A 17899-nucleotide genomic window follows, 5' to 3' on the forward strand; every position below is an offset into this window, starting at 1 on the left:
GGCCATCCCCCCAGGGGGAATTTCTCGCTTTCTGTCTCTCTTTGCCTTTCTGGCAAGTGCACATGCCCTATAGCAAAAACCTCTCAAAAAATTAATTAAAAAAATAATAAATGACTTGGTGAACTATGGTTTGTGGGAAGTGCACCTTGTGATCTCTAGACTCCTAGAGTCTAGACTTGGTTAACTCAGTAAGAATATGGAGAAAGTGAGACTTGTTGACTAAATCCGAGAACACAGGCAGAAGAGTAAAGTAACAGGACTTACCGTTTGCCAGGCTGATATTTCCTCAGACATCTAGGAGACATGGGATGATACTAGGCTGGGCTCAGATGATGGAATTTGGGATCAATAGTCAAGAATGGTTTTATTGGGCTCATCTTAATGATAGGCATGAGGAAATAATAATTCTGTTTGGATATCCTAGACAAACTTATGGGGAGTTAAAAATATGTGATTAAAAAAAGACTGGGAATTTTTATTAAGTATTCTAGAAAGACAGAGATTTTTCTCCTTCTAGATCTTACTGCTTTAATAATGTGACAAGATGATAGCAGCTGCACATTTTATGTTCTCTTTAAATGGATACCTTTGATGATCTAAGAGGGACTCATCAGCAGGAGCTGATAAGAGAGGAATGACTTTTAACCACTTATTAAGATCTTTCAGAGTCCAGGACCCAACTCTTACTTGCTTCGGGTTGTCCTCAGCACAGGGCCATACTGTGACTGTACAGTATGGTAGCCACTTTTGTCTACTTAAATTTATTTAAATTACATAAAATAGGGGCCAGCTGATGGTGTAGTGGTTACATCACTGGAATCCCACATGGCTGACTGCGTTTGAGTCCTTTACCTAGTGGCTTGAAACTCATGCCAGGTGTGTGTACATGCGTGCTCCAGATCCAGGAGGAGAATGGAGAAGGGATTGTGGCATAGCCATCCTCCCTGGGGGAGGTGATTTCTCACTTTTCTCCTGTCTCTTTCTCTTAGGAGAGCACACACACCCTATAGCAAAAACCTCTACAAAAAAAAAATAATTAAATTTTAAAAATCAGTTCCTCAGTAGTCATTTCAGTAGTCAAATCTACCTAGTGGCTTTCATACTGGACAACACATAGGTAGAACCTTTCCATTATTGCAGAGGCTTCCTTTGGAAGGTGCTATTCCAGAGCCTGGCCTCAGCTGGCTGCTACACCTGTACCCATGGCCTCCTCAAGAACTCTTGGAGCTAGCTGGCCTAGCTCCAGCATGCCTGCTCAAGTCAGTGAGTCTTGACTAACCCAACTTAGCTCTTTTTTGCTACAGGGTCCTGAAGGAGCCTCAAGACACAAGGAAGAGATAATATTCTTCCTAATATTCTTCCTTGTGTCTTGAGATTCCTTTTATTTGTATTTTAAAAACTAATGTTGTCATTGGCTGGCTAAATAACAAATCGCACCAATGTTCTTGCTGACCTTTCGTTAACAATGGGACATGCTGTTTTGTTGTGTAAAATATTCTTAAATCAAGTTGAAAATTGGGAAAAACTAGGTGTGAGGTCTTAGAAATCTATGATTCAACAAAATGTAGTATATTGATCGATGTTCTCCCCTATAAGATGTCAAGAATGTGTCCTACTAGGTCTTGTAATTAATTATTTTTTGTTAAGCTTGTTTAGTTGAGAGTGGGACTGCTGAAATAGTTGGGAATTGAAGAAATATTTAGATTGAAGAGAAAACTTCAATTGAGTTGGAAACCCAAAGACTACAAGGTAGGATGGTTAGCCTGAGATGAATTCTAATGCTCTGCTTACACCCTCCACCAACCTACTTGTTATGAAAATCGTAGATCTCCTGGATGTTGCCAAAGATGATATGCTCTTTATTTAGGATCCCAGGGGGGATCTCTTCCACACCACTGGTCATTTCCCACAGGTAGGTCTGTAAGACAGCAACAGTTTATCACTGCCAAGTACTGCTATGTGAAACAGAGACAGAATAAACAGTCTAAGTCTTGCCCTTTAGTTTGTGGGGCAACACTCAGACTAGGAATGTACAAAGTTTAAAAAAACAAGGTGTAAGATAAGCACAACAGAAAGAAAGAAAACATGAATGCTCCATTACCCTGAAACTGAGCAAGAACACACACTCTGTACTCTCCTTGTTATTTATTAAATGTGTATGGATTTGAGAGAATAGGTGTGTGCATGCAATTGAATAGGTCTATGTGTGGGTGTAGGGAGGGTGCAGATTTTCAGACCCAATTTAAGTTTATTGACTGTGTTATGATTTTTAATTTTAATTAAAGTGCCTTATATTCTTTTTTCCTCTGGGTCTAATGCAAGTCTAAGAAAAGCTTAAACTTTTTTTTTTTTCATAAACATTTTAAACTCCCATGCAATTACTATTGACTCAGAAAGAAAGATTTCCTCTGGTTGGCGTTTTTTTCCTTACTCTCTGGAAAGACAGTATTGAGCGCCTCTCAAGGACTCGATGATGTCAAGGATGTCATTTTTCCAACACAGCTGTGAACTGATTACTGCAAGACTTACCTCCAAGCACTCATGTAAGTCCCTTACATAAGCCTTTTCTGTCTGGAGTAGTTCAGCCATAATGAATCTAGAAGGAAACAAATGGGCTTTTAGTTGGTTATAGATGCATTTTATCTCTTTCTTCAAAATTCATTTTCTGACCCTAGAATTGATGACATTTTTGGATGTCCTCATTTTTTTTTAAACTCCTTCCCCCATCTGAGTATCTTCCTGAGAGTCACTCTGATCATTTACTCTGCATCCCTTCAGCAAGTTTCTGCTCAGCTAGTTCCATATTCTTTCCCTTTTCCACCCCAATTCTACCATTCTGTGATTCTGTGCTGACATGCATGTGTTTTCAATTGCATGTGTGTGTGTCCATGTGTGCACAAGCATGAGGACCATTTACAGTCTATCTCACCAAGACAGCTTGAATCTCAGCTTCCTACATTTCTCTTACAGCTCCCGGAATGATGATTTCTGTTCAATAAAGTTTGTAGACTTGTACCAAAACAGTTTTCAGTATTTTAAGTTAAGCCAGATTTCAAAGCCCAACACACCCCCAAGATCAAGGATCCATAACTTGTTCTGTAAAGGGCCACTGAGTCTGTCACACAGCTCCATTTTGCACATAGAAGATGAGTTTTAAAAAATAAACACAAAGGGTCTTCAAAAAGTTCATAGTTGCTGGACTCCCACGTAGTTGACCACGGTTCAAGTCCCAGACCAGGTGGCTTAAACTCACGCCAAGCGTGTGTGCATGCCCAAGATCCTGAGAGGAGAATGGAGGAAAAGGGATTGCGGCGTGGCCATCCCCCTTGGGGTGTGATTTCTCACTTTCTGTCTCTCTCTGTCTGTCTGGCAAGCACACGCACCCTATAGCAAAACCCTCTCCAAAAAAAGAAAGAAAAAAAAAGTTCATAGAAAATATGTGTTGTGAAAAAACTATGCATGGATTTCAACTTTTTTTGGTACAAAAATAAACTAGTAATTTAATTCCATTTCCACAAATTTTTTCAAGTTCCCTCATAAATCTATTTGGCTACATTTTAATAAACACTATTTATGGACATTGAAATTTAAATTTTATCTAATGTTCTTTCTTTCTTCCTTCCTTTTTTTTTTTTTTTTTAAAGAGATTTTTGCTATAGGGTGTGTATACTTCCTGGAGAGACAGAGAGACAGGAAGCAGGAAGAAATCACCCCCCTCCCCCAAGTAGGATGGGCACACTGCAATCTCTTCTCCATTTTCCTCTTGAGATCTTTAGTGAATCTTAAGCTGCCAGCTCCAGGACTTGAACTGTGGTCAACTACGTGCGAGTCTAGTGACATAACCATTATGCCATCTGATGGTCTGAAATTTTATCTAATTTTCATAATGTCATAAAATATCCTCCTTTTTTCCCCCCTAATGATTTAAAAATACAAAAAATCATTTTCAGTTTCTAGACTATGTAAACCAGTTGGCAGGTCAATTTGGCCTGGGTGTCTGACCTCTGACCTAGATTGTCTCATTAACTATCTAGACATGACTTCTAATGGGACCTGTTTACATCACAGATGGATGTACATAGAGCTGCACATTTGGTCACAAGCACAGCACCAGTGAACAATGTCAGGTGACTGCTTTCTAGTTTCCCGTAGGGAGAAGCTACACATCTTTGAAGAGAGGCTCCCTTCCTCCTTGGGCCCTAAATTACCTAACACACCTGGACAATTGTTAAACTTGTGATTCATGTCTTCACTGTAATGTATCTATTTCTTTTTTTTTCTCAAATTTTTATTAGAAATGGTTCTTGGGACCAGCAAATAACATAATGGTTACGTTACTGGACTACCACATGGGGGACTCATTCTGGGTGGTGTGTGTGTGTGCATGCCCGAAATCCCTAGAGGAGTATGGAGGAGAAAGGATTGTGGTGTGGCCATCCTCCCTGGAGGATGATTTCTTGCATTTGGTCTCTCTCTGCCTCCCTGGTAAGCGCATCTATAGCAAAAATCTCTCTTAAGAAAGAAAGAATTCTTTCTGGCTGGCATATGATATCTAATTGAGCACAGATCATATATTTATACATTTATCTTACATCTTTTATATCAGTTTTTCATGTAGTTCATAATGAGAACTCCTATTTTCAGGTGTTTCATCAAATGAAAATTTTGAGAAATATTGTCCCCAAAGTGTCCCCTATTGGAAATTTTCCTAGAAATATTAAATGAGTGAGAAGAAGACACCTTCATGGCTCTTGAGAACTAGTGATTTCAGGGAAAGAAGAGAAATGAAGATTTTCTACTGATAATTCAGCCTCCAGCCCATAAACTTAAGTGGTAGGAAGCCCCTCAAGCCTTCTCTATGTCTCTGTCCCTGTCTCTCTCTGCTTCTGTCTAAGTCTTCTCATTTTCTTGTAATTTTTCCTTTAAATTTTTTTTTAAGGTAAAGTATTTTCTTGGCTTTCTGCCTTTCCTTTACCTTTTTCTTGTTAATAATATCCTCTTGCCCTTCCACACAGGAGAGGCAAAGGGCAGGCCTTCAGAAGAAGACACTTCATGGCTCCTGAGAACTAGTGATTTTGTGTGGTGTTTGCATGCAGCGCAGTTTTCTATTACTTGCTTTATTAAAAATAATAATATTTTTTAAAGTTTTTTTTTCCCTTCTTTTTTTCTGTTTCTTGGTTGTTGCTTTTTTTTTTTTTTCTCTCTGTCTGTTTCCTTTTCTTTTATCTCATCTCTCTGCTCTTCAATCTCCATTCACTGTGTTTCTAGATGGATCTAAAGGAACTATAGCCAAACATCCGAATACTATTAGGGTTAACATATTCCTCAATACCTACTGAATCTGCTGCACAAAGGGATCAAAACGGAATGGCAAAGAGATTCCTGATCACGTCTTTCTGCATACTCCTGAATGCTCAGATTGAACTTCAAGTTTAGGAAGAAACGCACCATCCATCAGATGACCAGAAATCACCGCAGGGCCACAAGAAATATAGGAAAGCAAGGCAATACCTCTCCTCCAAGGGAAAAGAATAGCTCCTCTTCATCTACAAACAGTTAAATGGAAATCATGGATATGTCTGATAAAGAATTTAGAATATTCATAATGGTGACACTAACAGAGATGGAAGAGAAGAGAGACAATGAACTGCAAAAGAGAAAGGAGAAAGGAGTTGATGAGCTCCAGGAAACTTTGCAAGCCTAGAGAGGCACTCAAAGATCCAGTCCCAAGAAATGCAAAGGACCCAAAATAGAATCAACCCAAGAAGATCTTCTCCAAGACACATTATAGCCAGATTGACCAAAACCACAGACAAAGACAAGATACTAAGACTGGCAAGAAAAAAACAGCAAATTACCTACAAAGGATATCCCATCAGGCTAACAGCAGAACTCTCATCAGAAACAATGAGAGTGAGGAAAGAATGAGAAAATATATTCAAAGTGTTAAGGGAAAAGCAATTTCAACCAAGAATACTGTACCCAGAAAGATTATCCTTCATATGGGAAGAAAAGAATATTCTCAGATAAACAAAACCTGAAAGAATTTACCAGCACCAGACCAGATTTCTAAAAAGTTCTCAAGGGAGTGCTATATAAGGAAAATTAATAAGAGTTCAAAAACTAAGAAAATGGCCAACTTAATCATAGGGACAAATCTGGAGTTGAATATTATATCCCAGAATTCAATTGGGAAGATTGAACCACAACAGAAGATAGATTAAGTATATGAGACGGAACTGGTGAAATAGCATTTTATGACTTTTGACTAAAATATTGCTGATTTTCTTCTAGGCTTTGTTGTCTGGTTTTAAGAGTTTTCGTCCTATCTTGAGCTGTCGATAGGTTCATGTACCTACTATTTGAACAGCACCCTAACGTGTTTCCTGGATTTAAGTTTTATATGAAGTTATTTAGCATTTCTTTGATTTATTAAAGTTAAAACTGCCTTTCTTGAAATTACCAGCTGACCTTGCTATTGAAAGTAGTTAGATTATTTAAGAAATTGTGTGATCAATAAAATGTGGGGGGAAAGGAATGGAAGACAACTGTAGACACCAGAGATAGTGTGAGACGAAGGTGGGAAAGGAGAGAGGGTCAGAAATAGGGGTTAAAAAATATATATGTGATATATGTATGTGTGTGTGTGTGTGTGTGTATATATATATATATATGTGTGTGTATATATACATATATATGAATGTATATATATGTGTGTATGTATGTATGTGTATATATAAACACATATATGGTTTCATATATATATACAAAATGGAAAATTATTGATGATAATATGCATGATTAAGCCACTACACAGTATATTCTGGGTGGGAAATCACAGTTTGAATGCTGTGATGATACATAGGGAATGAATATAAATTAATTAATTAAAAAAATGTTTCAGGAAAAAAAACAAACACGAAAATTGTTTTTCTCTAAATTAAAAAAATGCATTAAAAATATCTGTTTGAAATACCAGATATAGTGTGTGTGAAAGAAGAGGGTCTGAGGAACAACATTTAGAAGAAAAATAGGGAGGCAAAGCATTAATGGGACAAAGAAATGTGGTATTATCTGTTGAAGATAGTTTTTATAGTTTTATCAACTGTACTACTGTTCACCTGTGGAAATATTCATTTTGTAAGCTAAATAATGTGACTGAATGTATAAAAGAAAATGAAATAAAAAATGAAAAAAAGAAAACCTACTTGATGACTGCAGTAAGCTATACAGCCCCAGCTCCAGCTAGGTGCGACTTTATAGTATGTTTATTCTACTCACTGGAGTTTATGCCTAAAGCCAGGCTTGTGTTCATGGATATGTATATATCAGCTGTGCTTGCTATTGAAGATATTTAGATTAATTAAGATCTTTAGTGAATCAATAAAATGTGAGGGAAAAAAGGCATAGAAAGCAACCATAAATACCAGAGACAGTGTGGGAGGAGGGTGGTAGATGACAGAGGGTGAGAGACAGGGAATCAAGGATGGGGGAAAAAAGCAAAATATACAGGAAACAAGAAATGGAAAATTATTTGTTGACGATAACACATATGTCGATGTGCTTGATTGAGCCAATATACAGTGTATTCTGGATGGGAAATCTCATTTTGTATGCTGTAATGATGTATAGTGAATGAATGTAAATATATAAATTTAAATTAAAAAAAGGAATAAAAGAAATATTAAATTAGCACCATCTTTTCCTGGACCTTTATCTTAGTGGGATTTTTTTTTTTTTTTTAAAGAATACATTGTTTATGCGGTGGCCTTTCTAGTAGAATTACAATTTTAAAAATATCCCTTTTATAAAAGTTACTTAGTCAGTATTCTCCTAGTCTTACTCTATTGATAGAATGAAGCTGGACAAACAGGGACTAAGCTATAACTCCAACATTTACTAGAAGTAGAATCTGCTTCTCCAGGCCTCAGATTCCTTACTTATATAGTAGAGGGTCGTGGAGTCAGTAGGTTGGCATGGTGCTTAAGGTGCTGGACTCCCACATGGCCAACTGCTGTCCCAGACCTGGCAGCTTGAGAATCACGCTGGGTGTGTGTGTGTGTGTGTGCGTGTGTGTGTGCGTGTGAAATCCTAGAAGGAGAGTAGAGAAAGGACTGTGGCGCAGTCCATCCTCCCAGGGGTGATTTCTCACTTTCCCTTTCTCTGTCTCTCTGGTGAGCTCATGTGCCCTCTGGTAAAGACATTCAAAACAAACAAACAAAAATCGCTGATCGCACAGGATTGCTGTAAGCATTAAACAAGACCATGTAAGCAAAGAACCTAATAGACAGGAGGTGCTCAGCAGACACCCAATGATTAGAGAAACTAACTTGCTATGATACTAGGAAAGAAAGAGCAGGAAGGGCATAAATGATGGGCTTTGAAAAACTGTCCTTGATTTTATTGCTTAGGGGTTTCTGGCATCGTTCTTTTTCTCTTACCTGCTTCTTGTAATTTTATACCTGCCTTTCTTCATAATTTATCTCAATTACTCCCATCCCACTTCATTTTACTTTTCACTCACCTTTAACCCTGTCCTATTTGGTGTCCTAGGAAGAGTGCAGAAAGAGGATGTGGCCAAATGTAGTGTCATTTCCCTTCCTCTTATGGGCTCATTTGCATTTCCCCAAAATTCATATGTTGAAGTGCTACACTTCAGTTATCTCAAGTTTTTATCTATTTTTTTTTAAAGTCATTGAAGAACTAGAGTAGGGTAAGCCCCTAATCCAGTATGACTGTTTCCTTATAAAAGGGGAAATTTGGATATAGGCAGATATTCAAGAGTAATACCATGTGAACATGAAAACAGCCATCTACAAGCTAAAGAGAGTGGCCTGGAATGGATTTCTGCCTCACAGCCATCAGAAGAAACCAACTTTGACAATGCCTTTATTTCAGACTTCTAGCCCACACAGCTGTGAGAGAACACATCTGGGTACCACATTGTGTATTCTGTTACAGGAGCCCTAACAAACTAATAGGGTCTCATTTGAAGAAAGCTCTGACTTTTCAGACCAGCTTTGGTTTCTTTAACACCAAGGAAACTTCATTTTGATAAAATAAACCATATAGGGCTTTTTAATCTTAGGGCACTACTTTTTTTTTTTCCTAGCATTACCCAAATGTTGTCAAAATGTTATAAATAAATAGAATAAAAAATCATAAAATCTTCCAGATATCTCAGGATATGTGTGACTTTGAAACTCCAAAATAAAGAAAACAGAGGACCAAAAAATGGCTTGTAAGAGTCACATCATGACCCATTGTTTCCACTGTCCTCTGCCTTATAATTCTTGATTAGTGTAAAATGTTGCTAAGGACCATCTACCAAACAACCAAAGAAGCAAAACATGTTTTGCTTTTCTGCAGTCAGGATTCTGAGACTAGAGCTGAACTACTGATACTTAGAGAAGAGAGGAGGAATGTAATGATGAATCTGGTCCCATTTCTCTAAAGGGATTCTGGCCCCTATCCATTTTTATTCTGGGAAAAGAGTTCGATTTATGAAAATCTCAGGCAACTTCAGAGTCTTCCTAAATGTCCAAATCCCAGCATTCACTTGTGTCTTTCTGGTGATTCTCCTCTGTCTTAGCTCCTGTGGTCTATTGTTGCCCAGGTCAACCTAGATGGCAGCTTTATATTCTTTTCTCTACAATTCACTCAGCAGACCATCTTCCTTTGCTTTTGAAATCTTATTAATCACCAGGCAAACTCTTCTCAATCTGAATACCTACATCAAGTCAGGAGGGGCCATCTGGTACTGTAGCACCTGCCAAGGCATACCTGACCATATTCTGGCCCATTGGGACACTTGGAACTTCAAGTAAAAACATTGGTATTATGTCCTTATTTATTGTATAATTTTCGATAACTTCTTGCCCTACCCCCAAGGTTTCAATTTCCATATCCAGTTATGTCTATAAGTTTTGATTGATCAATTATGTTTTATTCATTACTCTCTTAGTCCCTTGGTTCATACGAGAGACTCAAACAGTTATAATTTAGAAAGATATGATGAAGACTCAGTTGAATAAGTAAAACGTGAATGGGTATAGAAAGGGATTATAAGAGTTCAGAAATGAATAGACAGATAAAGGATTCACAGAGGCGTAAGGTATGAGCTGGATTTTAAAAAATTAATAGGGTTTAGAGAGGGGGAAATAAAACCAAACAGAAAAGAGAGAAAGAACAAAGGGAAGGGAAGAGAAAGGAAGAAACAAAAAGCAGAAGGCTCCAGGTTAAGAACAAGTATATACAAATTATTCTTAGACTTGAAAGGAGCTGAGGAAAGTGAGCTGACTGAAATGTGTCATTTAAACTGTAAAGTATTTTGAAATAAGAATGATTTAGGTGAAGGCAAATGATAGCCTCTTGAGGAGTTTGATCTTTATCCTGGGGACATTATGAAATCACTTAAAATCTGGAGTTAATGAGGAGCATAATAGACATGAATCACAGTACACAGAGTAGTGAAGAGTCAGACAGAGCTGATGTAAATTCCACTATTACCGTGTGTGTGGTTTGGGGAAGGTTACTTAGCTTTTCTAAGTCTTGCTTTTCATATGTAAAAATGGGAATAATTTTAAATACATGAAAAAGTGACAGAAAGACAAAATAAGAAAATGTATATAAGGCAGTTTATATGATATTTAGCATATAAAACATTCCAGGGGTGAAAGGGGATTGATATTAGTGATGATAAAATGTTACTCCAGAAAGGCTAATCTAGGTGAATAGGTGAACAGGGCAGAGGCTGGAAGGAAGGCTGGGGGAAGTTTTTGAAAATAATCCAAATTTCTGATGAAGAAGGACATGAATAAGAATCTGTGAAGATAAAAGATAATAGCACAGATGGGAGAAATTTCGAAGAAGGGATTAACACAGGGGTGAAGGGATAAGTCAAAGCTTTGCAGATTCAAGACTGAGAAATTAACAGGATAATGACATTGATGGGAAATAAGAAATCAGAAGGAAGAACTAAATTTTAAGGGGGGAAAATATTTGGCTTGGTCCATGTTGAGTTTTGAGATTGTAAAATGACTCCTGATGCAAGAGAGAGATTTTCTGCAGGAATTTACTGATACTTGAAGAGAACTCAGATGAAGGGCACATTGGAGAAGGCCAAAAGCCATCAGAGTAAACCCATACTCCCAACAGAAGCACCATGTGTGTCCACTCTGATTCAGGTAGGTGTTCATGAGGACACATGAAGCTATTGAAAGGGACAGGAGGCAGTGAAAACCAGTCATGAGAGCCTGCCAGCTGGGGCAGAAGCTCCCCAACACATACTCTTTCTTCCGGGCTGACTTCCGCTTCTCTTCATTGATTTCATGGTTGGCGTCCCGTAGCTTGACCTCACGATCTGAAAGGCTTGCTGGGATGATATCAAGTTCCAGGTCTTTGTTGTCCTACAAAAAGAAGGACTGCAGAGGTTACCTTGAAAATGCTTTTGGGAAAGCAACTCCCTCAGGACAGGAGAGGTAGCAATGGAGAAACACAGAGGAAGACATGATGGAAAAGGATGAAAAGACAGGGGATCCAACAAACTACCGTCTACAAGCACTTTTCTTCATGGGATAATTTTGATTTTCAAATAAGATATAAAATGTTCAGGTCAAATATTTAGGGTTAATATTCACAACAAGAAAAAAATGTACACATTTGATAATTACTATATGTATCCATTTCTCTGAGGACTTTTGGCCTAATTAAATTTTTTTTTGAGAGTTTCTTTGTTTATTTTGTTTATTTTTTTTTTTTTGCTATAGGGCGCGTGTGCTCGCCAGAAAGACAGAGAGAGACAGAGAGACAGAAAGCGAGAAATCCCCCCCCGACCCCCAGAGGGGATGGCCACGCCGCAGTCCCTTCTCCTCTATTCTCCTCTCGGGATCTTGGGCACACACGCACACGTGCCCAGCGTGAGTTTTAAGTCACTGGCTAACTGTTGGTCCCCTGATTAAATCTTTAAACACACACACACACACACACACACACACACACACACACATTATTCTAAAATTGATTACTTTTTTAAAGAATTATTTATTTAATTTTATTTATTCATTCATTCTTTTCAATTTGCCCAGCGAGACAGAGACAGAGAAAGAGAGAGAGAGAGAGAGAGAGAGAGAAAGTGAGAAAGCAAGCCACCAGGTCCGGGACTTGAACCGTGATCAGTCATGTGGGAGTGTACAGCGCCTTAACCACCATGCCACCTGCTGGTCCCCTAAGATTGATTCTTAACCATTAAAACAAATGTGAAAAAGAAACACATAAATATATTTAAAGAACTTTAATTCATTAAAAGAAAATAATCAAATACTTTTATTTAAGCAAGCAATTTCCCTCGAAAATAGAAAGCTAAATATTATAAGAATGACTGAAGTTTCTAATTGATCATCCCTCCTTATTTCAATCACCATTTAATATTTACTTACAATGGAACCCCAAAGGAAAAAAAAAAAAAAAAACCTCCCACATACTCAAGCCTTACTGAGATGTTAACTGCCTCAACTTTTAGTGGTTTGATCTCTTCATTCTTTAGGCTGTTCTGTTTCAGAGCAGGAGTCTATTTAAAGATTTAAGAATTAGAAATCCTAGGATTAAACTGCCAGGCTGTATTTATCTCTTAATTCATAGGTTTCTGACCCCTATTATAAAGAAGAGATTAAGTCAGCATTCCTTTGCTTCATGGCAAACAGTACCTCTTTTCAGTTGAAATGTCAAAGAGCTTTTGTCAAATTGCACCCCTTTTTTCTTGAAAGAGCACTATTGTACATACGAGGAACCCTAATCATTTCCTGATTAACATAATTGGGTGGAAGATGGTACTGATAAAGTCAAAATAAAGGGTTTAGTCCTCAAAATCAACAGTTAACTCTATATAAAGGAAAACTGTTCCGTAGCTGTAGGCCTCACTCCTGGCCATTCAGTTTTGCAAGAGATAGAACACTAAACATGAGGAATGAAGGTCAATGGATCAGCAGATTCCACTCCCCCCACTAGAAAATCACGCTAGGCCGTAAGGAGCCAGCAGCTCAGAACTGCTCTGGAATTGGTCTTTTTTTCCTGTGGTGATAAGGACAGTGATTCTGAGGGAGAGGAGAAGGAAGGATGTCCCAGTGGGTCACACACCACACCTACCTCTGTGTTAACTCCTAGGGCTTTCTCCAAGGAGTACCGGTACTTTCCCATCCTCAAGGAGAAGTCTCTGTAGTGCTTGTCCACCGTGGTCACCCATTTCCTTATCTCTGTGGCATGAATGTGGCCTTTTTCCACAAAGCTATCAGCCAGTTGAATCAGAAGCTTTACCTTCTCTTTTGTTTGCTGTCCCAAAAGATGGTCTTAAATCAGTGGATTACATTTATTCTCATGTCTCTTCATCCCAAGCCTCCATTTCCTCTGCACAGAAGCCACAGATACCTCATCGCTAGACTACCTGGGTTTGTCTCCTGCCCTATCACTTACTAGCTGAAAGATCTTGAGAAAATTATTCACACCCTCTCTGCCTCAGTTCCTTTATCTGTGAAAAAGAGAATATAGCAGTATCTTTATTGAGTTGTTATGAGGACTGAATGGGTTGATAATGTAGAGTGCTTAAAACACTGTCTGGAACACAGAAGGCACTCACAGTAACCACAGTAAGAACTCAGTAAGCCATGTTGGCCATCATCATCATCATTTCTTATGTAAGAATCTCTTACATGAATATAGTCCTTTACCAGTTTAGAGTAAGTTAAGTTAATCTACCCGAGGCTTATTTGTCTTAAAGTATTCTTAGAAGTAGGTAGAGGAAAGTAGTGCAGGTCTCTTTGATCCATGAATGAAAAAAATCTGAGGCTTAAAGAATCTTGGGGCTGGTCCCAGTTTTTACCACCCGTAAGTAACAGAGCCTCCTTGCCTCTGATCCCTCATTCCTAGTTCTCTCCCTTCACTGCACTGGTGGAGTTAGGCTCTACAGATCATGTAAAGATCTAAAGAAATCCAACTAGTGCATCGAAGAGTAACACTGCCCCTTTTACTATCAGGATCTTGTCTTCAGTTTCCATTAGAGGGAAGGAGAAAGCTTAATGAAGCTAGTATCTATTATGAAGCTAAGTGAGGTAGAAATCTGACATATATTGGGTTAACTTCATTTCTAGCAAGTTTATTCAACATCTCTTCTGTCCATAGTACTGTGTGGAGGGCTGTGGAGATGGGCTTAGAGCTAAGCCAAAACATAAAACAAGGTGTTCATTTCCTCTTTTCTCTAATCTCTAAGGAGGACAAGGTTTTTCTACAAAATAATTAAATATCTTAGGAAATTATGTAATTGAGTGCCAAAATGAGAAGTACATGCAGTAAATGCTGCAGGAATTTTAAGACAGAAAAAAAACTGTTTCTAAGCAATGAGAATTGCTTAAGAAGAGATGCCCGGTACCCTAAGGATACCTATTTTACTATGTTTAGAGTTTATTTTTCTCTGGAAAACAGTTTTCCATATTTTCTATTTTCTTAAAACAGACATTAATTTTTGCTGGAAATACATATTCCCTGTTCTTAGTGGGGTGACCTCAGCTCTAAGATGGGGTTTTACAGCCAGCCGGGGAGGCAGTCCTACTGAGACGGCAATAAGAGAGAAAGTCTACCTGAAGCATCAAAACTGTGACTAAGAGTCAAAGAGAGAATGTGACCAAGAGTATTCCAATTTGCATCCAAAAGACCAAACAGGCAGTAAAATGAGCAGAGATCAAAGAAATAAAATACATGATACAACATGGATGAACTGTGAAAGCATGCTAAGGGGAAGAAGCCAGTCACAAAAGACCACATGTTATACGAGCCCATTTATATGAAATGTAAGGAACAGGAAACTCCATAGAGATAGAAAGTAGATTTGTGGTTTTGAGTGGCTGAGGGAAGTGGCAAAAGGGAACAGGCTGCTAATGGGTATGGGGGTTTCTGGGGTGATGAAAATGTTCTGGAACTAAATAATGACAAGAGTACAACTTTGTGAACTTACTAAAATCCACTGAATTGTAAAAAATGTAAACAATGAGTCTAAAAAAAAAAGTTTTGCTTTTAGAAGAAATAGAGGTCTTCTAGATGTCAAGACGACTAAGCTTTGCTGTCACTGTGTGCCTTAACCCCTTATAAATCTTAAAACCTACCATAAAAAAATATCATTTGTATTTTTCTAATTGGATTATCCAAAAGCACACTTCAACATGAAAGTTTTGTTTTCCTCTTATCCTCACCCAAACTTTCTTGATCTCTATTTTTTCCTTACATTTGTAGGTTTCTATAGAGAAAGTACTTTCTTTCTTTTTTTTAATATTCAGTGCTTTTTCTACTTGATCTGTTTCTTTGGAGCAGATATAATAATTCAGTATCCTCTGTCACCCTATTCAATCCTGAGAGCCACTGTATTTACTCTCGGTGGTTCAAGGATAATTGGGTTTTCATTTCAAATTCTTTTTATTGGTAATAAGGATTAAAGCCAAAGATGGTTTTCCTCTGGGGAATGGGGCTAGGGAGGCTAGTGCCTTTCATCAGAAGCTCCTGAGCTGGATTTGTCACGTTGTAGATATTCTGATACTAATAACCCTGAGATTTGGAACATGAAAAACGGGAGAATAATACTCTGTTAAGGAAAAAAGTTCAGTTGAGAGGAAGAGAGAACATGGAGGGCTCTAAGAAGAATCATATTAAACACAGATTGGGGGAGAACGATTAAAATCTACCCCAACTTTCTTTTTTACTATGTTCACAAATGTTTATAGGCTCCCTTCAATGAATAAGGTAAAGCCAGGTAACATAGGGAGAGAGGATAAGCAGTGTGATCTCTGTTTTTCAGGACAACTGGCTCCTACCGGGGATGCCCTCAGATACTAGAGAACAGATGGCCACACTGGTGCTGTAGGGTTACACATGGGGGCCACAGAGCAGGGGTGGGGCCAGATAATCTCCGGGTATATAGGTAGGATCCCAGAGCAGGAGGCACCGGAGTGGAAAGACGGGTTCTTTTTTTTTTTTTTTTTTTTTTGAGAGGTTTTTGCTATAGGGTGCATGTGTTCACCAGAAAGACAGAGAGAGATAGAAAGTGAGAAATCACCCTCCAGGGGAGATGGCCACACCGCAATCCTTTCTCCTCCATTCTCCTCTCGGGATCTTGGGCATGTACACACATGCGCCCGGCATGAGTTTAAGCCACCGGATCTGGGACTTGAACTGTGGTCGACTACTTGGGAATCCAGCAACATAGCCATTGTGGTAACTGCTGGTCCCAAGGTGGGCTCTTTGTAAAAAGCACAAACTAAAGAAGAGGGAAGGAAGAGTCATGGTATGGAAAAGGTAGTGCAAAATGTAGATGACATATCTCTCAGAGAGTAAGAAAATACAGCCAGTCAGCCAGAGCACACAACAATATTGAAGATGAACCTGGGGAGAGAGGTGGCACCATTGTAGAAGTTGTGGATTGTAAATATGAAGGCACTGGAGGATCATTATAATTTTGAGCTAAGTGGTCATGTGACCATGTGAGCCAGTATTTTAAAGATGAATAACGACAAAGAGCAGGATGGGAAGGAAAGGAAAGAAAGGCCCAAAGCATGGAACCCAGTTAGGGTGGTCACCATATGAACTGGGAACAGGGGAAGGATAGGAAGAAAGTCATAAAGGAAGAATGAGTTAAATTGAGAGAATAATTCTTCAAGTTCTACTTTGTATATATAGGCAAATTCTGATCTTAAGGAGTTTGGGCACCTGCTGTGATCCACTTTATGTAGGTAGGAATACTAGGAATAGTATCAGTAGGAATCTGATACTATTCAGCCTGTTCATGTTCATTATTGACACTATTTGAAGAGGCATAGAGACACTAAAATGGATCAATTCAAAAGCCGTTTTCATTTGGATTTAAAAAGGATTCTATGTCTCTGCTACCTTCTCTGTGCCAATTTGTTCTAGCTGGTATTCAAATGGGTCTCTCTATTTTTAAAAAAATTATTTAATTTTATTTATTCATTCAGTCATTTTCATTTAACAAGAGAAAGACAGACACACAAAGAGAAGGAAAGTGAGAAATCATGCCATCAAGTCTGAGACTCGAACCATGGTTGGCCATATGTGAGTGTTCAGTGCCTTAACCACCACGCCACCTGCTGGCCCAAAGTGGGTCTCTTATCTGAATTCATAGCTATTTACATTGGGCAAAAAGGTCCCAAAACTCACAAGGATGCATGCTAAGAGTTTATATTGAGTGTTTGAGGACATAGGATTCTGAAATATCAGCTCAGGAATGAGGGGAAGGGCCCAATTTCATCACACCAAACTAGAGGGACATTTGCTCTAGCGTCAGAGGGATCTCTGGGTAGGATATGTATTAATAGGTCCTCCCTGAGTATCCCCACAAAAGCAGATCTCATTCTTGGAAACAGACCTGCCAGGTATGATCTTAGGAAAGTCTCCCGTATGGCAAGAAGCCATTAAAGGGGCAAACAAGGAACAGGGATGCTACAAAGAGGGAGCTGAGACAGATAAAATTTTCATTCCAATCCCAGCATCCTCAGATCAAATCATAGCTATGAAAAAAGATGAGACTCAGACTTCCTCCTATTGTAACGTTTCTCAACCTCTTCTTGGGTCGGGAGATTTGAGGCATGGATTATGTGCTCCCAAGCATGTTTTCTCTCCTAGACACCCAGACGGGCTTACTAGCAGGTTCGAGGTCTTATGGAAATAGTTATCTTGGGAAATAAGAGATTCATCTGCTTTGCAAACCCACCCACAGTCATCGACCCCTCCCAAGGTGAACTTCCAAAGATACTCAACTGTCAAGAATATGTGATGAATATATGCAGATGTTCACCCATACATGCAATGTTTTTTTTTATTGTTGTTGTTGGGTGTGTGTGTGTGT

General features: G+C 38.6%; 1 protein-coding gene across 1 annotated transcript in view; it reads right to left on the reverse strand.

Moving 5' to 3' along the window:
* KALRN (kalirin RhoGEF kinase) overlaps positions 1-17899 on the reverse strand; it is a 681131-nt gene that overhangs the window by 283397 nt on the left and 379835 nt on the right. Inside the window, 4 exon segments of the mRNA XM_006154563.3 lie at positions 1809-1918; positions 2530-2596; positions 11290-11408; positions 13144-13326. Coding sequence (XP_006154625.1) covers positions 1809-1918; positions 2530-2596; positions 11290-11408; positions 13144-13326 — 479 coding nt within the window.

The sequence above is a fragment of the Tupaia chinensis genome, unplaced genomic scaffold, assembly GCF_000334495.1.
Source record: "Tupaia chinensis unplaced genomic scaffold, TupChi_1.0 Scaffold000415_1, whole genome shotgun sequence".
NCBI lineage: Eukaryota > Metazoa > Chordata > Mammalia > Scandentia > Tupaiidae > Tupaia > Tupaia belangeri.